Here is a 20,579-nt window from a genome sequence, read left to right as displayed (position 1 = left end):
CTGTAAACAGGTAAATATGCTGTTTGGATGGGTGAGCATTGCTGCTGCTTGAAAGTAAGGTGGGTGAAAAAGATGATCTTACAGCAGCTGTCCTGGCTTTGAGACTGGGCATCTGCACACCTGCAGCTGATCCAAGATGAAGAATTAGGTTTTGCTCCTAATTTTTTCCTGATCCAAGATGAGGAATTAGGGTTTGTTCCTAATTTTTTCCTAATATCCTAATTTGTTAGGTTTGTACACAGGATCTTACCTTGACTAGAATTAGTGAAGGTCTGAGTCCTTAATAAAACAGCAGAGAGGTACAGTTTCTTTAAGAGATACTCATTCCTCCTGGTACCCTTCTCTTGGGAGCAGGGCTTACTGCAACAGGTAGGCTTGCTGAAATGAATAGGACTGGCTGTGGCTGAAGATATTGTACCCTACAGTAAGTAAATATAAAGCACAAACTTCTTAAGGGCATGTCTATGTCAACACATTTTTCGTGGAGATATATATATTGCAGAAGCTGCCTCTGCAGTTACACCTAATTATAAGACACCATTGTTTTGTATTTTATGAGTGCTTTGAAAAAATTAGCAAAATCCATTAATACTGTGGTCAGTGAACTCATCTGAAATTGCCTGACGATGCTGTTATTTATACACAGTGGAAAAATCAATAAATTTAATCCAAGGTAAAACTGTCTGGCTCTCTAAAGGAGAATGCTGCCTTGGTTGCCGAGGACTGGAAGTCATTGCCTCATGCTAGCTGAGTAACATCCAGCAGTTGCGTGGCTGAATCTTCCAGAATGATTTGACTCATGGGGACCAAATATCTAAATGAAGTGTATTTGTCATGCTGCAGTCCTATAGGATTAAGCACTTGGATTCATTTGATCTGATGCGTTCCAACAATATTAAATAAGTCAATTTTTTATTGTCCTTTGCACCTTGTATTTTCCTGGCTGTGGAAGTCCAGCATCTTACTTTTTGGAAACTGAGCTGTGATATGACAAATATTTCTGGCTAGTATTTCTAGCTCTGGCAGGGCTTGAAGAATTCTTGGCTGGCTTTTACAGTAGGCTGATAGCTTAGACCAAATATAACAAGAGGCAGAGTACAGCATGTAGAATTAAATCATGTTACTTGTTACTATATTATTTTTCTTGTCTTGAAATTATTCACTGTATTCTGGGTTTTGTGATAAATAGTCATTCTAAAATGTTTTAATCAATACTTAGATGTTAAATAATTTTAAACAAAACGTCTGAAAGATCCTTTTGTCTTTAGGAAGATAATTACACTGGGAAATTTGCTTTCATAATTCATTTGGGAAGTCCAATTTATTGAACATTTGGGAGGTAGGACTCCTGATATCTGTGGTTTCTCCTCTGGAACCTTCTTTGCAGCCATGTCAATGGGCACTATTTATAGTCACACAAAGACACAAGTTGCATAGTTTAAAGTCTTTGCAAAGGTACCTCATGGGTAGGAGAAAAGGGAAGGAGAAGGCTATCGTGTGAGTGCAAAGCCATGAATCGACTACAATAGACACATCTCTGTTCCTGCCCACAGTAGCATTCATACATAAGTAAATAAAGACTGACAAGGTAGGAGTGGGAACAGAGGAGGACAAGTAATGGTACACAGCTTTCCAAAGAGGTGAGCTTTGAGGTGGAAACCAAGAGAGAGGGAAAGTTTCCTCCCTGCTGCATTGGCTTTGGCGCTGAGCAGGCTGCACAGCCATTTGAATCGGTGTGAATGAACCCTGTGAAAAAGACATAAAGTTTTATTTTCAGGCAGATCAGTGAGTTAATAGGACTCCTTACAGGGCCAGACAAGTCCTGGTTCCTGGCAGGAGTGTACCAAAAGTCCATGACTGAGACCGTTTTAGTGACAGACCTCAGTTAAATGGACATAAATTGACTGTGAAACTGCACTCTTAATGAGAGAGGGACCTACCAAGAGGTAAATAAATACCTTTCCGTATTGAAAAATATTCTCTGAACATGTATTGCGTTTTTAATGCTGGCCAGAGTTTCTGATCAGTCCAGGAGAGCACGTGCTGAACGTTCATGGATGTGCAGCTCCCCTGGATCCCTTGGGGGATCTCGGAGACCAAAAGCCGCCCTCTCAGCAAGCTCGCAACAGCGCAGCTAATACTAATTGAAAGTGATTTTAAGCTCCAGGAATTTGGGACTTACTTAAACTAAACTCTGAATATGAGAATTAGGAGGAGACCACCTAATCATTTAAGTGTTTGCCTTCCCAGATAAGCCTTGATAATATCCTGAGCGTTCTCTGCACTGGCTGGCTGGTTAACAAGTTGCTTAAGGTGCCCTTTCAGAAGTGAGCAGACAGGGGAAATAGCAGTGCACCGGCTCAGTCTGAGGTTGATGTAATCACAGATGGCTCACTCAGTGCTGTCTGAGCAGCAGAAAAGTATGTAGATGGGCTGGAGAAGAGAGACCATAGGCACAGGAGCTCACAGGTTTGAGGCAAGTACACCTGTAAGCAGTGCACGGCAAGGCCATTGGGTTTGCCAAGGCAAAGGAGCAAGCCCTATACATAGTAACAGAAACGCTTTAATGGTCCTAGAACATTAATAGGATGGTGCAGTGTTACTACCCACTTATTTATAGCTGCAAGTTTAGGGTGATGTGTGGCTGCCCGTGTCTCATTTGGAAGAAACAAGTAGAGGAGTCTTGGCTGAAAGGAGCGTATTTCCTTCTGCTCATTACACTCAGTTGATCGCTGTTGATTTAAGTGAGGTTTAAACATCATAAAATGTGCCCCCATCTTTTGATCCCCTATCTGCTGTTTGCCCTTCCTTTCTCCCGTGAAGGTTATTTTGTCAATTCTGTGTGGCACAGGCTTCTCGAGCTGGCCTCCATGTTGTTCCTGTGGCTGGTTGTTTGCCCGTCTTCCCCTTTGGCTTTCCTTCCCTGAGTGCCTTACCCAGCTGTTATAAACATACATAGCAGTATTGCAAAGAGTCCTTCCAGTTGAAGGACTTCCAATCAAGTCATTCATTGTCATCGTGATGTTTAATAGCTGCAAAATTAGTCTTCAGCACATGTGGTCTTCTGCTGGAAGAGTCGTGCAGACCATGATTCAGGAGAGCAGCATTATGGGCATATGCACTGTTGACCTAAGGGGGATGAAACAGGCCCTTAAGTGCTTTGCAGATCCAGGAGCGAAGTGTGGCTGGGTTGAAGTTTACACCAGGAAAACTGTTAACAATGAATTTAAGCACATGATTCTTTAGGGACGTGCTCCATCATGTCCCATAGCCTCAGTGATGTGGGAGGCTGTGCTTTTCATGAAGAGTCAGGGAATGAGAGCAGTTCTGCATTTCACTGGTAGGGGAAAAAGTGATCCTGACACACAGTTCATGCCTCAGTTTGTTTCAAAACTGCTTTTGCAATCCTTCAGGTTGAGAAGTTTTGGGTAAGCGTTGTCAAATTTGGCTGCTAAGCACCAAGCACAGTGTTTCCAGTTGTCTTTGTAAAAGTTATACAATCTATTTGTTGATGTTCCTTACAGGGTTGATAAGCCTGCTTGAAGGTCAAGTGTGCTCCTTGCTAGGTCTTGATGTTCTAGGTCTTGCTAGGGCTCTAGTCTGTTTTAACAGTTTATAACATGTAGGCCAAAGGAAAGCCAAGGAAGGAATACATATCATGGGTCTCTGCTATGGGTTGTTCAAAAGTTGAAAGTTTTGACAGGACAAATGACTTAACATGGTCTTTGGTTGAACGTAGGTACAGGATCTGCAGAGAGCCCTGATCACCATGTCTCTGCTGCTCTTCATTTTGCCAGAGAGATGAACAAGTGAGAAATATTACTCACAGCTTACTGATTTTGATTTTAAAATAGACTTTATTTGTTAATGTTCTTAGTAGCAATCAGGGAAGATTCTTGGCCTGTTGCAGCTGCTGTGCTTTTATATGGCTCATAGTGTTATAAGAAGGCAAAGGGATTATGGGGCTTTGGCGACTTTAATAAAACCTATTTTTGCTGTTAGGATCATTGATGTGGTATATGGTTTGAATTAAAGTTCTCGCTATCATATTAAGATTCAACAAGGAGTTAATTAAGTGTAGAGAAGTAATGGAATGCTAATACTACAACACTGCAGTGAAAAATGAGGCAGTATTTCCATACTAAACTCTAGTTTTCTCCTCGTTGTAAGTACCATGCCTGTGAACGTGCATCAGAGTATACTTCTGGTTCAGGCAGAAAGCTTTCATGTTTGGCAGTGCTGCATCTCTTGGTAGTAACATGCCAGTCCATCATTTTCTGACCATTCCTGTGATGGGATAACCCTATTAAATTTTAGAGTACTTATCTTTGCACTCATTGGACTTGAAAAGAAAATAGTGTGTGTTAAAACTTGGCATCTGCAAATGGCTGAAAATCAACTTGTAGACTTGAAAGTTAGTTTTGATTAGAAATAGCAAAATTGAAATGATTTAAGAATGCCTGTTTTGCTTGTTGTATGTGATTTTTGTTGATTTTAGGAAGACCTGTTGGACTGTGAGTCATGGAACATGCAGATATTTTACTTTCTGATAATTCTGTTAACACTGAATAATTGTTCTGTTAAATAATCCAAGGGTTGAGGCAGGAAGATAGATCATCCCCACCAGCTTTTTGGCTTGAGAGAGATCTTCACTACTGTACCACAAATTTTATGTACCTAATAGAGAAGTTGAGCTCAGCTTATTTCTCCTTCAGCATTCATTTACCTCATTTTTTTTGAAGTATGAATGCAGTGTACAGATGTCCCCTGTATATGTGGTAATAAAACTTAATGATATTTCAGCGGCAAACCATGATTTACAGTAACAAAATGAGTACATTCAGACAGGGTTCACAGAAGCTGGAGGGATTTGAAGCGGAGCTGCCTCTGTTTTTGAAGGAGTTGGGCTCTGTCATCCCCAAATACATGATCTGACCTGCTTTTCAAAAATAAACGTGCTTTCCTTTTTTAGGGAAACCTCAACAGTAAAAATAGTTGGTAGAGCCACGTGTAGCTTCTGTCCATTTGCTTATGAGTCTCAGATAGGGCTGCTGCAGGCAGAGAAATGCCATCTCTGAATACGGTAGGTTAACCTCGCTGGTTTGAGATACCGCATTAAAAACAGGAGCTTTTCTTTCTCTTAAATATGGCAATACATGTGATACATCCTGACTTCAGTGAGGCTTTAAATACGGTGACCGAAATTGGAAATGCGCTCTGTAGGAAAGATGTAGGCAGATGGAAAGAGCCCAGAGGGAAGTGACAAGAATAGGAGGTTTAGCAAACGTAAGCTGTAATGGAAGATGGAAGGAATTGATTTGTTTAGCCTAAAAATACAGAAGGAAATGCAAGTCACCTGATATATAAAAGGTTGCTTTAAAAGGCATGACAATCAGTTTTTCTCCGTGACCACTGAGAGATGCAAGAAGACATCAGGCAAGGATTTAAGCTGGGTAGTAGGATAAATGTTTGAACTTTTAGGGAAGTGGCAAAATGAAAGACGGGCTGTTGAGAAAACCTGCAGGATAGGAGTTTGGAGAACAGGTTAGACAGAAATCTGTTGAAGTGTTTTGGATACATGCCCTCAGGTGATGCAATTAGGTGGTATTTTGAAATATCTTCCTTTCATGGTGGTTGATACCATGTGAAGCTCTCAGGAGACTAATCTTGTAGAGTTTCACAATGCTATTTCACGTTCTGATCAAGGAGCTATTGAAATTTTGTGGGTGAGTGAAGGATCCATTCCTGGCCACCCTGATCTTGCATGGCGTACGAGACCTCCTTTTCCATGTTCAGTCCCTCCCAAGGGAGCAGACACTGTATCCCAACACTGGCCTGTCTCATGGCCATGCCACTGCTGGGACTGATGCACAGCAGCCACGCTCGGCTGGCACTGACACATTCCTGGAGAAAAGATTTGCTGCTTTCTGGAAAAGGAGGGCAGTGCTCATTTTGAGTCTTTTCCATGTCCTCTCCCACCTATGCGGGGTGGTTTTGGGAAGAGGTGATGCAGAAGGTGGGATGATGGACACGTTAAATCAGAGCGGACAGTAAAGGCCGTAATAGGCATACAGTCACTTGAGACTCTTACATGTTGGACATGAGTATTTCCAGGCCTGTAATTGGATTTTAAGCTAGTTCTTCACCCAATATTGGCTTGGATATCTTCCTTTAATCTGCAGCATCTTGAGCATCAAAGCTATTTTTATATATCCTTGATGGAATATATTTACTTATTGGTGCCTCTTTTTGCTAACACTGAGGAGACATGCTTATTTATCCGCTCTTTTTCCAAGGAAACTTAGAGGAGATAAACACTTAAAAACCCAGCCTCCATTACTGATTTAAAAGGCTTATAAAATTTTTAAACCGTTTACGATTGTCTTTCATTCTGATGTATGATATCTATTCTCAGTATTACTCTCAGATAAATTTGTTTGGAGAATCCAGACAAAATCCATGCTTATATATCTGAGGACCGGAAACTCAGTAAGTGAGCAGGCTACTATATTCTCTGTGAAATATAATCATTCTTTCTACTATTAACAGCTAACCAAAACAATGAAAAGATGGTACAAAATACATAAATCAGATTTAAGGTTCCTCCTGCAGCCATAATACTTTTCATGTGTGTCATAGTACATATGTCATATTTAAAAATATTCAAACTATTATGTCCTTTAAAATGTACATTTTACCCACACTCGCTGAAATTTGCCACGTAGCAAGAACTATAACTTCATTCTCTCAGGTCTTAAATCTTATGCCTCCCGCAAATTTGAGAATTAATGCAAATAAAACAGACACTGAGAGGAGCAAAATACAGACATTGAAAATATGTTCCAGCAATGGCATTTACATAATTGCAATCAACCAAAAATGTAAAAAATTTGAGCCTTGGACAGTGCTGGGAGAATGAGAGCTTATTGTAGGGAATTCTTGCTGGTTTGGAACTGGCATTAATATGTTTTTTTCCCTTTGTCAGCCGCACAGCTCCGCAAGTGGGAAATGCAATTAGCCAGCAGCGTCCATCTGCATGAGCGCGCCGCATGCGGCATATGATGTTCCACATGTTTGGAGGGGTTTCCCATGATGTCAGCCTGTGGGAACTTCTCAGGATTACCTTGATCAAAATTTTGTGCTACCATTTTATCTGCTTACATTTGGCTTAATGGTGTCTTTTAATTTGCACCTTATCTTCTAATTAGTTCTGTTTTTCCTCTTCTCTTAATTGTAAACAACAAACCCAGAAAGACTTTTTCTTTCGTTGCTTTCCCTTGTTCCATCCTTTGTAAATCTCAGGTTTGAACAAGAGGGCAAAAGTATCTTACGTGTATCCTGCAAAATTCCCCATTAAGACTGGATTAATGGGACACTCTCATTGTCCTAACATCTAGGAGGATCTCAGTGCACTTTATGGAACTGCTTGGATGTAATAAGAAATGTGTAATAAACAGTCTACTCAAACTTGCAATTTGCAGATAAAAGCCAGCAACCTAACTGCGGACTGTACAAGAGGAGGCACCATCAACATGCTGTTGTTTTGCAGATGGAGGGAACCAAGTGTTATTTTTAACGCCTCCTCAAAGTGGCTGTTTGATGGTCACCATCTTTTCAGTGAGCCCAGCCTAAAATGTAACCCAAAACTTAGTATTAGTATTAGTGAGGTAGTGTATGTGCACATGGGGAGTCATCAGTCTCAATTGGTTTTGACAGCGCAGGAAGATCTTAGGAGGCTTCGCTTGCATGTGCCTGATGTGGAGGCATCTCTCAGGGAACTGATTTTACAAAGGGTGGGTGTAGAGCATGTTCCAAAAACAGGCTGAAAAAGTTCAATTTTGCCTTTAGAAAACCAGCTTTAGAAATCACTACAGCTGCTGAAATTTTAGGCGCAGCTATTTAAAAAGCCACGAAACAGGGCACATCTCGTTCTCTAGATACGTTCTCTCGTATATGTTTGAAGGGCATAAAGCTCTTCAAAACCATCCCAATAAAAAGCTCTGCAAAAATTGTAGTAGCAATAACCTGCTTGCCATTCTAGCAAAGTGCTTTCTTGAAGCAAAAACTAATGGATACATGCCCTGCTGCAGATGGGCTGCATAATGCACCAAGTTACTCTTCAGACTGTCTACACCATTTCTTCCTGGCTATAAATGTTTTACAGACTTCACACAATACTGTTGTTTCCATGTTACTACACTTGGTGGAAAACTGCCTTCAGGAGACATACACGAAAAACTTGAGGGCATGACTAATATATACATTTACTATAAATAACTATATTTGTGTAAAAGCTTGTTGAGTGAGAGAGAGAATAATTGACAACACAGGCCTAATAAGCAGAAGGTTAATTTTTGAGCCAGGTTTTGTCATCCAGATTAGCTGTACAATCCAGAAGAGCGACATACCTGCAAAAGAGCAAGGTTGGTTGTACTTTTTGTTGCCAAGTGCCCTAAAACCTCTGAAGTTTCCTCCAGAGTCAGTCTAGTCTTGTAAGTTACCAGTAATGCAGTTTTTAACTTTTATCCATCTATTTTTTATTTGCTAGATAAAACTTTCAACCACTCTGATGTGCCAAAGCCATTAAAGATCTGGTATATTAATGAGAGTGGGAGAGCAGGTTTCCTTTCTGCCTATAGCATTTTATTTGCAGTAGTTCTGGATATTTTTCAATTAAGCAAGCATTCCTCATGCCCTCAAGCAATCCCACGTCACCTTAATTTCTGTTGTATATAACTGAGGGACAGTTTTCAGCCTCTTGCAAAGTTGTTCATAGAGGGGATGTTCCTCAGCTTCATTTTGCAAGTTGCACCCTGCTGGAAATCTTGCAGACGCGTCCCTTCTTCTGCTTCCTGCTTGTGTTCCCATTCTCTATGAAACGCAGTTTTATTACATGGATAAGTAAGACTCTTCTGAAGGAGCAAGATAATTTCCCATTTGAAATGAAACTTTGTGCAGCGCTGTGGATACAGGTGTTTTGGCTTTATTTATGTCTGTGATCATTTTCTTATCCTGGCTGACCTTTCGGCGTACTGCAGAGGCTGAAGGAACCAGAAAACCCTGACGTTTAGGGTGATGTGAACCTCGCATTTCAGGACGGAGGCGTTTTTCAAGTGATCATGCTCCTCATTTTCTGTAGGGGACACCTTGAAGTTTAGCAATCTATCTGCAGAAAAGAACTTTGAGATAGAAATACACATTTTTGTCTTTCTGGACCTTGGTGTCATAAGCCATATAGAAAGGAGAGGCTTCAAAAATGTGGGGTGATACAACTGCAGAGCTGTGAAAGGGAACAGGATGGCAAGGTGCAGGGAAGAGTTTCCCTGGAGGATTTATTGGTCACACTTATTTATCATGTAGGTTCCTTATTTGTAATTTCATCTGTTTATCTGCCTTCATTTCTCATCTTCATGCCAGCTGCTGCCATGTCTAAATTTCAGTTCATCTACAGCTTTCCTGGTATTTGGTTACTCGACAGAAATATTTGGAATTACTGTAACCGATTAGTCCAGACTTTCTAATATTGACTGGGAGGGAGAAGTGGTTGGAAAGCTGATGGTGACGTTTAAAAAGCTGTAGCTATTAGCTTTAGTAAATATTAATGCCCCTTGAAAACCCTTTAGAGGTGGGAATTGCCCTTAATGTTTTTTTCCCTGCTCTTTAATGACATTCTTCATCAAAGCTCAAAGACCAGTAACTTTGGCTGAGGGTGAACTATATTTAGATACTGCAGGAGAAGTCCTGCAACTCCCTCCAGAGGGAGCTTTAAAAAGCTGTAGCTATTAGCTTTAGTAAATATTAATGCCCCTTGAAAACCCTTTAGAGGTGGGAATTGCCCTTAATGTTTTTTTCCCTGCTCTTTAATGACATTCTTCATCAAAGCTCAAAGACCAGTAACTTTGGCTGAGGGTGAACTATATTTAGATACTGCAGGAGAAGTCCTGCAACTCCCTCCAGAGGGAGCTTTTTTCTCTCTTTCTTTAATGACATTCTTCATCAAAGCTCAAAGACCAGTAACTTTGGCTGAGAACTATATTTTATTTGTAATTTCATCTGTTTATCTGCCTTCATTTCTCATCTTCATGCCAGCTGCTGCCATGTCTAAATTTCAGTTCATCTACAGCTTTCCTGGTATTTGGTTACTCGACAGAAATATTTGGAATTACTGTAACCGATTAGTCCAGACTTTCTAATATTGACTGGGAGGGAGAAGTGGTTGGAAAGCTGATGGTGACGTTTAAAAAGCTGTAGCTATTAGCTTTAGTAAATATTAATGCCCCTTGAAAACCCTTTAGAGGTGGGAATTGCCCTTAATGTTTTTTTCCCTGCTCTTTAATGACATTCTTCATCAAAGCTCAAAGACCAGTAACTTTGGCTGAGGGTGAACTATATTTAGATACTGCAGGAGAAGTCCTGCAACTCCCTCCAGAGGGAGCTTTTTCCTTCCTCTTCCTTTTTTTTTTTTCCTTCTTTTTTTTCCAACTTTACACTTCTGTTGGATTTTTCAGATTTTTTGAGATCCTGCAGCTTGAGTTGAGTGTAATGGGCGTGGTAGATGTTCTTCTAATAATCCTTCCCCCCCTCAGTTTGTAACATCTCAAAGGCATTTTAAAAAAGCAACTACAAATTAGTTACTGCACCAGTTTCAGCCAAATATGCAAACAGCTGGTCCAAGAAAAAAAAAAAAGCAGGCCAGGTGACAACCTGAACAGAAAGCAAGTAACCTCAGATGAGATGTCGTTGGAGAGGGAGCTCAATATTGGAGAGCCAGTGGGGCAAGAACTGAAATGGAGCCAAACCTGCAGACAGAGCAAGTTTGTTGTCCTGCCTCCAGCCAGTGCCGCACTCTGCAAGGAGGTTGTTTGCTTCCTCCCTTGGAGGGGTAAATTAGGCTCAGTTTAAACCTCTCTCAGAGTTCATAGCATGTTCTCAGCTAGTCTCTCTCCCCCCCCCCCCCCTTTTTTTTCTTTCTCCATGATTCACCCAGCTCCATGTAATCCATACTCTTCTGTAGTGTCATTTTGTTCTTCTCACTCACACTTGCCCTGAATTTCTGTGTTTGCTTCTTTAGTGGATTATCTGAGTCTGGTGAAGGATCTCCATGTAGGTTGTATTTATTTTGTACAGGCACAACAAGAATTTCTCTTTTGTGTTTTGAAGGCCTGGCTGAAAGCCACCTTGCACTCAGTTGAAAGACTCTTGTTGACTTTAAGCCAGGTCTTGCTGAGCAAGATGCATAGGTTTATGCATGCATGTACGTATGACTGGTAAATAAACACTAAAAGCAGCATTATCTGATTTCTCAGATTGCAGCATATGGTTCCCTTTCTGGTGGGCTGTAGAAAGCTGCTCAGGATTTGTTCCTTTCTCTTTTTTTACGTGTTTTTATCCCATTTTGAGTAATTTTTAATTTTTTTTTTTTGTGCTTTCCAAATCCTGCTCTTCCATATTGCATTTCAGGAGCCGGAGTCGCTATAGCAAAATTTCCCAGTAATAGGGGGAAGGAGGAGCTCCATTAAGCGGCTTGTTTCAGGATGAGGCCTGCCCTCTGGAACAAATTTGAGAAAACCATGGACCTCTGATGAAAGCACAGGATCTTCTTCTGCCAAACCTGGGTTATACTCCCAGTGTCAATGCAGACTCACTGCGTGATGTTGGCTGGGTTTGCAGAATCTGATTTTTTTCCAAAATAAATGCCAGGCAGGGTGTCTGCTTCTGTCTTCCCTTTGCATGCCTGAATGGCCACAATTTGGGCCTGAAGTCTTCAGGCTTCAGTCTCTTCCACTGTTACTTGTGGATAAAACTCAACAAACCTACTCAAAATTTTTTTCCCCAGTGTCCTATTTATTAAGAAAGATACTTTATCACAGAATCACAGACTGGTTGAGGTTGGAAGGGACCTCTGGAGGTCATCTGGTCTAACCCCCCTGCTCAAGCAGGGCCACCTAGAGCTGTCTGCCCAGAACCGAGTCCAGACAGCTTTTAGACATCTCCAAGGATGGAGATATTTATAGGGGTAAGGCATCATGGGCAAATCCTTCATGCTTAGCTGAAGAAATTTTGGCCTGATACAGCAGTAATATTTATTAAAATATTCCATTTAAAACTAAGATTTTGTTATGAAACACGACCTCAAGCTTCATTCAACTCTGCAAATAACAGCCATGTTTTCAAGTCCTCATTCTGAAGACCAAGGTGCTCCAGGGGGCAGGATGGCAGCACTTGGTCAAATGGACAGGCTGAACATTGTTGTTGCCTCAGGTGCCTCAGTTACAAGGTGCTCCTTAAAACTGAGCCTCCATGGTGGATCGCAAACAATGTTTTCTAGGAGCCTGGGAAAAGATGGGCGTCAATAGTGGAGCAGTGCCAGCACCCATTGACTTGTGTCGCAGTTGTGTGTTCAGGAGTCTACATGACTGCATCCACAGTCGCAGCCACCTGGGAGGTGTATTGGAGAGATCAGGGGAGTTTGTTCCAATATTGGCTCTTCTCATGGCCGTTGCCAGTAGAAGGTTGCTTTTAAGAAAGACTTATTTTGGAAAGGTAGAAGGTCCTTCTGATGACTGTGATTATAACATCTTTCTTGGGTGTCTTCTCACCATGAGCATCTATTTATTTGTCTCTCTTTGCGTGTGTGCCATGAAGGTTAAATTTGTTACTAAGCCCTGGCTTTAGGGTCCGGTGTACATTTTGAAGCCAGTGTGCATCTGGAGCACACTGTCCGGTGCTGGGTGTGTGCAAACCGAGGTCCTCTCCAGCCTGGTTTCCAAAGCTCAGCCCGCGTAGGCACCCACCTCTCTCATCAGATAGGTCCATGATTTTCATCATCCCTCATGCCATGCATAGGATCCTGAGAGGAGGAGGAGAATGGACTCCCTGTGTTAGCACCGTCCAACATACATGATCCATACCGTGCCCACCTCATCACTGAGTGTGCCCTAGACCCCCTTCTGGACAGCACAACGTATACGCATATACACATTATGGCAGGGATAATGTGATCCCTCTGATGAAATGGCATCCAAGAATAATCATCTTTGACCAGCATCTGAGGTTTTTCAATGCTTGATTTGCCCCTTTGTTATAAAGGTACCCTAAATAACATTTTCAGGTGGTTTTGCTTCCAGGTAGCTAGAGAAAGAAGAGAGAGGCTCTCTTCCTGCCAAATGATAATACAAAAAATAAATGCTCATGTATGTATAAAGCGAGGAAACTCGAGTAAAATCTCATAGGTCAGTACTTCTCCCTTGTTCACCCTGATGCATCAAGACAGTCCATGTAGAATATTGTTACCTGAGGCCGGTCCTCATAGCTGAGGGAGGTAAAAAGTGCTGGGCTGGCATATTGAAATTTTATATCTCATCTTTCATGCCATTTCTCACTGATGCATTTGGTTTCCTTCTTTTCAAATACAATTATTTTAGAGTAGTTTATGGTATAAAAAGAAAATAAATACTTCATTTTTCCCCTAAATAATTTTAATGATGAATTACATGGCTCCAGAAAGCAGTTTGAAAGGCGCTGTGGGCTCCTTTGAAGAAAAGTGTCATCCTGATATAAATCAGGAATATTATTTTATAAATATTTGAATAGCTGTAAACTACCAATATCGAGTAAAATGTGATCACTATCTGGAGAGACCCTTGATATCTATCAACTTTTATATCTCATCTTTCATGCCATTTCTCACTGATGCATTTGGTTTCCTTCTTTTCAAATACAATTATTTTAGAGTAGTTTATGGTATAAAAAGAAAATAAATACTTCATTTTTCCCCTAAATAATTTTAATGATGAATTACATGGCTCCAGAAAGCAGTTTGAAAGGCGCTGTGGGCTCCTTTGAAGAAAAGTGTCATCCTGATATAAATCAGGAATATTATTTTATAAATATTTGAATAGCTGTAAACTACCAATATCGAGTAAAATGTGATCACTATCTGGAGAGACCCTTGATATTTCTATCAACTTCAATATATTTTAGTAGCCAGTCTACAGAGACAAATTAATCTTAAAAATTATGTAAAAATCAGTAAATCTGGGGGAACGTGCCACCTTCAAACATCAGTGGCTCCAAGATATAGCTGCAAGTTGGATACTTCAGCCTTTTCCAAATTAAAAAAAAAACAGCCTTGAAACTAAGAACCGCATTTTACTTACACTAAGTTTTACTGTTTTTGTTTTTCCCCCATATGGTTGCATGTTTGTTTAATTTTTGTAACTTTAGAGGAAAAACAATTAAAGACCAAAATGTGACTGTAAGTTAATGAAAATTAGCTTTTAGATTAGGTAGTAGCATTGCTGCTATCATCTTTAATTGATTTCTTCCTGGCCAATTTAATCAATTAAAAATGCATAAAATAACATATAGTCTCTTCATAAAATATGTTAGCACTTACGGAAGCATCTCTTAAAAATCAGCCCTTCTCTAGTAAGCCGTGAGTGTTAAGAGAGTTGAGAAGAAGGACTATTAGCAGCTTACCTGAGTCCATCTGTGGCAGTCTTATGAAGAAAAGCAAAATACTTCAAATGAAGTTCACATGTCTCAAGAAATGGGTTTGTAAGAGGGGAAGCAGCAAGGGAAATGTTGACAGATATTTAATTATAATGGCAGTAGTGGCTGTTGCTGTGTTAATAGCATCTGGCAGCAGAATCACCGCCATCTGTTAATGCCCTGAAATTCTGATACGGTGCATCCTTTATGGAGGAATTAACAATAAATAACCAATCTATCAAATGAAATCACCTTGATTGGATGACAGCTTTACCTAGATAATGATTAATTGCAAAATAATGGGGAGTAAAATGTCCACTATTTGCCTTTTTACTATAGACTAGCTAATGCCGCTATCCGAGTACAGCATCCTGGAGGGTTTAGTTTTAAGCTTGTGGTGTGAGACATCATTTAGTGCATCTCCTTTAAATAATCCTTATAAGTAGAGCTATATTAAAAACAAACTTTAGCATCTTAATTTCTATTTGCAACAGATTAGGACTCTAAAATGAGTTGCAGTTCTGTTGATGCACGGTAATTTATTTAATGTTAAATAAGGGAGAAAATGAGGTTAGACTGACAGAAATGACCCTTCAGCCAAAGTCAGGTCAGCCTGGAAGAGCAATCTGACTACGTTAAAGCATTTCACGTTTCTTTGTACGCTCAATATTAGAATCCAAACTATTAATTTCTGATAAATCAATTTGTCTTCAAAGTGATGGGAAAAAAATATTCTATTTGTTTGTATTTGGAAGAATTATTTTTGATTATCTGTTTTTATTTTGGTCAGTGTAATGAAGTATCACTGCCATAAATAATAGCTATAAACAAAGCAATAAGCCAATTCGAGGCCTGGTTGGGTTTTATTTTTCTCTTAAGTCCTCTTTTTCTGTTCATTCCTGCTGAGCAACAGATGGAGAAGGTGGCATACTCTGATTAAATAGAAGAATTGTAAGTAACAGGTAATTGAGGTGTGTTAATTATCAGAAGCAATAGGAGGGAAAAAGTAAATTTTGGGATCTTGAAGTCAAGTAAACTGGAATTTTATTTCCGTCTTCCTGTGTGAGTCAGTTAATATTCTGAATGTTGCTCTGGGACCCACAGAGAGAAGGCAATGTACATTTTCCTTGTGTCTTTCTATTTGTTCCTAAGTGACATAAGTTTCTTTAGGCTGGGATTTGTGCTGATTCCAGCTATTGATAGAGCTGCACTGACGCTAAACCACAAGTGGAGGTGTGGAAAGCTGGCTTTGCACCACCGTGATTTATCACAGCTCCCGACGCAGGAGCTATAAATCAGAACTTCCCTTCCCTTTTAATTGAGCCAATGGATTTGCAGCAGTTTTTTGGTGGGGAAAGGTCTGTGCCTCCAGGGTGACAGTATGCAGAGACAGAAGATAGCCCAAAATTCACCTTGTGTTGCAGTAGGTGGGCAGGAGGTGTTATGGCGGCAGAACATGCCTACCAGTGGACCATCCAGATGTGCCATCCCAGATGTGCAGTGCGGACCATTCCTTGTGTCTGCCTCTGCATTGTGGCAAACGAACTGGTGGAGCAGATTTGAGGAAAAAGTCTCACCTGGTGCATGAGGTTGGGATTTAGCTGATTTCTGGTTTTGGTGTCTTCTCCATGAGACCTATCCCTCTCTCTTTATTTTGCTTGACAGTTGTATGAGTCATACATCAACTCGTATGAGTTGTATGACTATGTATATGCATGTTCATCACACACGCAACATGCATGTACATAGTCATCCCCCGTTAACACTGTTAAAATTAGAAGATGCTTTGAAAGCAAGTAGTTTCGTCTTCTGTTCTGCTGCTTTGACTTGACATGATAGGATCATGGGCAGGCAGTGGCTGGTGGGATGTAACAAACATAGAGAGACGTTTGTTAAGGCTTGGAAGAAAGGCTTGTTTCTCTCTCACTTATTTTCATGCAAGACACCGTTTTCTGTTTAGGAGGATTAGAAGATATGCATTAAACAGTGTTAAATATGCTGAGGCAGTTGATGTTTACAGCCCTTGTAGAATTATTCATTAAAATATTAACTGCTAGACAGCCTCTTTTTTTTTTTTAATCCAGTGATTTAGTAGCCCTCTTAAAAATCATGTTGTGTGATTCAGACATCCAAAGACTAAATAAGACAAAACAAAAACACCAAAATTACCCACAAAGGCACTAATTCTTGGGTTTACATTTCTTAAATTGTCATGGGCATGACATGCCTAAGAAATTCAGATGGATTTGTGGAGCGGGTGAGCTGTAAAATTTGACTCAGCTCTCTCCCATCTGCACCAGCAGTTTTCCCTAACACACAGTGCTGGGAAGATCTGGAAGGGGCCCTATCCTTCTCCAGGTTTTTGCAGACAATAGATATGTGTGTGCACTAAGCTTTGGTTTACAGAAGCTTTTGGCATGAGGACAAGATGTTATGTTGAAGTGCTGGCTCTCAACTAAACTCTTTTCCCTGCCCATGCCTTTTTTAAGATGTTTTTAATGGCTCTGGTCCTCTGTGGAGGACATGGTTGTGTTCTTGTCTATAAACTTATTCTGGTTTGCTTCCTTGGGCCCCTTGTGTCCAATTTTCTAGCTGAGCAGGTCAAGTCTGCCATTGCTGCTCTTCTCACTGGCACGTTTAATGTATGCTTTCTCCCACATACGGTTTGCCACGTGATGCTAATTTTTCTCACCTCTGTTCTGAGCAAACCTACAGGTCTGGGGTGACTCTGGGGCTCTGCCTTTCCAATGCTTTGCCTTGCTCCATTAAAGGTGCCAATCGGTGGTGTTATTGATACAAGTCTACAAGGATCCAAGCCGCAGCTGCACACCTCATTTTCCATGGACTACTGGAGAGTTGGTAGCCAGCGTGGTGTTTGATCGCTACGCGTCCTGGATGGATTTCACCTGGTGACCCAGGGGCAATCCCACGGGCCACCAAGCCTGTGACATTTAAAAATTGCCCAATCGGGGTCATTGCATCAATTGTGTTGCCTTTAATTTCATTTTTGATGAGCTTTTCTCATTCAGTTGTACAGGTAGAAGAGCCTGAACTCACCGCAGTGTGACACTGTGATGACAAATGCCTGTCACACTTTGTGTGCTTCATAGATACTGATGGTATCTCTGTTGTGTGTTTTTTGTGTGTTTCAGGAAAAAAGTGCCAGTTCAAATGTAAGACTTAAATCTAATAAAGAGATCCCAGGATTAGTACATCAACCCAGAGCAAAGTAAGTTCAATTTTTTTTTTTTTTAATTGTAATACAAATAAACACAGGATTAAGCAGTATCTGTGAGATTCCCAATTATTGCCTAGCAAAAACCAACTGGTGGTTCCAGCAGCCCTAAAACCATGCTCAATGTAAATAAAATAGGTAAGGTCGCCTGTGTCCTGATACCAATGACACAGCCGGGCAGCGCTTGTGCCGGCATCCCTGCAGCCTCCTCTCCTTTGCACAGCTAAGATGCAGGACTTAAAATGTGTGAGATGCATCTTGCCGTGCCTTCTAGGAGTACCATACTGTGTTATTTCTCAGCTTTCCATACAACTTACACATAAACAAAATTTTATATGCCCTAGTGTTCCTAAATACTATCGGTTAAGTTCCCAGGGAAGTATTTGCTAGCTCTTGGCTTAGGTTAGCAGCTATACTGCCTGGGATTAGGAATGGTAAGCTTCTTCCATTTAAAACGGTCAAGTTGTTTCTTAAAATGAGGGTTGTTTTGTAGCTGAGCATTTCTCCATCCTTTGCTCGCAGTTCTGTGCTGTACCCTGGCTGAGATCAGCCAGCGTTACATATGCCATGAATTACTTAACTCCTGTGACAAAGCTGGTTGTTGATATTAGTAACTCGTTTCTTATCTAAATCACCGTTACATTTTAATCACTAATTGGATTGAAAATAACAGATTACATGGAGCCATATATCGGGTTTGTAATGAAGAAGTGATAAAGCTTTACTGTTGGATTTTGAACAATAGTGGAAATGCTGTTCTTCATGCCGTGCCTTCAGGGCACTTATTAACTTAAACTTGCTGCATACCAAGTGCGTTGTACATGGTTTCAACTCTGGAAAATTCAGTAATTTCCTAAGCAACTGACAGTATAATTCAGCCTCCTTTCAAAAGGAAAAATCGAGCACTTCAGATGTAATTGCAAAGAAGTTCACGGTAGGGAGGTGGAGGTAAAATCACCCTTCAGCAAAGCTGTACTTCATTATTGTGGCTTGGTCCTTCCCAGCAGGGTCAGAGATGTATTTAAGATGCTCTAACAGGAGGCTAATCAGCCTGGGCTAAAAAAGGGACATTTCTTTTGATGGGTCATCTCTTCTGGTGCATCCAAGGCAGAGGGACTGCGTGGGGTCGAGGGTCCATTCTTTCATCAAACTCTGATTTTAAAAGTCACCGCAGAAATCAAAACTGACCTTTATTCACCAAAAAAACTAAAGATGGCATGTTGGCGAGGTGAATGTTTCTGTCTCAGTCCTGCAAAAATAAGGAAACATCTTGGACAGTTACAGAATGTACCATTAGGTTGTTGGGTAAAACCTCTGCTGTTTGCCCAAGCCTCTGCTGTTTACCCAATGTACCATTGGATTTCTGTTTATAAAGTGGCTACATGTATTTGAGTTGCTAATCACCAAGTCAGCAAATATCTGTTATCATGCACAATTTTTTTTTAAGGTTTATCATCTGAAAACCGTGACAATTCTGATTGCAATGGGGGGTGGCATTGGGTGGAATGCTAAAAGAGCAGAAATGAATAGATAAATCATTAGATACATCTTGTAGGACCCCTGTCCTGTCACTACAGGCCTTTGTAAAAAGTCTCTCTCCATCTTTCTTGTAAGCCCCCTTTAAGTACTGAAAGGCTGCGATAAGGTCTCCCAAGAGCCTTCTCTTCTCCAGGTTGAACAACCCCAACTCTCTCAGCCTTTCCCCATAGCAGAGGTGTTCCAGCCCTTGGATCATTTTTGTGGCCCTCCTCTGGACCTGCTCTAACAGGTCCATGTCTTTCCTGTACTGGGGACCCAGATGCAGTGCTCCACCTGGGGTCTCACCAGAGCGGAGTAGCGGGGGAGCATCACCCCCATCGACCTGCTGGCCACGCTGCAGGTGATGCACCCAGGACGCAATTGGCTTTCTGGGCTGCAAGCACACATTGCTGGCTCAATGTCCAATTTGTTACCCACCAGTATCCCCAAGTCCTCCTCAGCAAGGCTGCTCCCAATCCATTCATCACCCAGTCAGTACTGATACTAGGGATAAAGATCCCATCTTTTGGTAAAATATGTTTCATTGGCCTGCCATGAAACGTCTAAAAATGCATTCTCATGGCTTCTGATGCGCTTCTTACAAGGAAAATTAAATCCACGTTTCTATTTGGGGAGAGCTTTTTCTTCTGGAGGGATACCCAAGGACTCTGCTTAGGTTCGGTGGTTTTCTGACTCTCCCAGTTGTTCATTAACTCTGTCAGTTCCCCACCCTGCCAAGGATTTTATAATTTTACACAGATCCTCAAAATACACACTGTGTCAGCATTTGTGGGGTGTGTGTGTTGCATCTCTAAATTGTAGGGCAATTTTACTGCCCAGACAGACTTCTCTGAATATCATGGCCTGTAAGGGCTTTAGGACCTCCTGTGGGACTTTTCATGTATGTGGCAACACAATACTCCTTTTTTTTTTTTCCCCTCCTTCCTTTAATTTCCTTTTAAATTATGGTTGGGGTGAGTCACTACAGTATCAACTCATTTTATTAGAAACCGGATCTATGATGTTGCAAAGGCAAGAATATGTTTCTAGTGCTTACCTACCCAGAAAGGGCTGTACTGCCCTAAAGCCCCTCTCCAAGACACCTGAATATGCAGGTGACAGGGTCAGCTGCCCCAAAGAAGCATTTTTTTTCCCCACCTCAGGTGGAGGTGGGAACCTGAGGGACAGGCAGACAGCTGGGGACAAAAACTCCCACAGCCACTGAAAGGTGAATTGTTCCCTCTCCTGAATTACCAGCTTTAGGTTTTAATGCCACTTCTGTGACCTTCTTTTCTGAACTGAGTCTTCATTTATGTCCAGCATAAGCAAATCA

General features: G+C 41.0%; 1 protein-coding gene across 1 annotated transcript in view; it reads left to right on the top strand.

Annotated features, from left to right (window-relative positions):
- The window catches only part of CUNH1orf21 (chromosome unknown C1orf21 homolog), an 80,772-nt gene that overhangs the window by 48,795 nt on the left and 11,398 nt on the right, over positions 1 to 20,579 (top strand). The window contains exon 3 of the mRNA XM_009275832.2: positions 17,646 to 17,722. Coding sequence (XP_009274107.1) covers positions 17,646 to 17,722 — 77 coding nt within the window. The remainder of the gene's footprint in view (positions 1 to 17,645; positions 17,723 to 20,579) is intronic.

The sequence above is a fragment of the Aptenodytes forsteri genome, unplaced genomic scaffold, assembly GCF_000699145.1.
Source record: "Aptenodytes forsteri isolate BGI_AS27 unplaced genomic scaffold, ASM69914v1 Scaffold289, whole genome shotgun sequence".
Taxonomy (NCBI): domain Eukaryota; kingdom Metazoa; phylum Chordata; class Aves; order Sphenisciformes; family Spheniscidae; genus Aptenodytes; species Aptenodytes forsteri.
The sequence above is the reverse complement of the archived record's forward strand: the minus strand, read 5'-3'. Positions and strand labels throughout refer to the sequence as shown.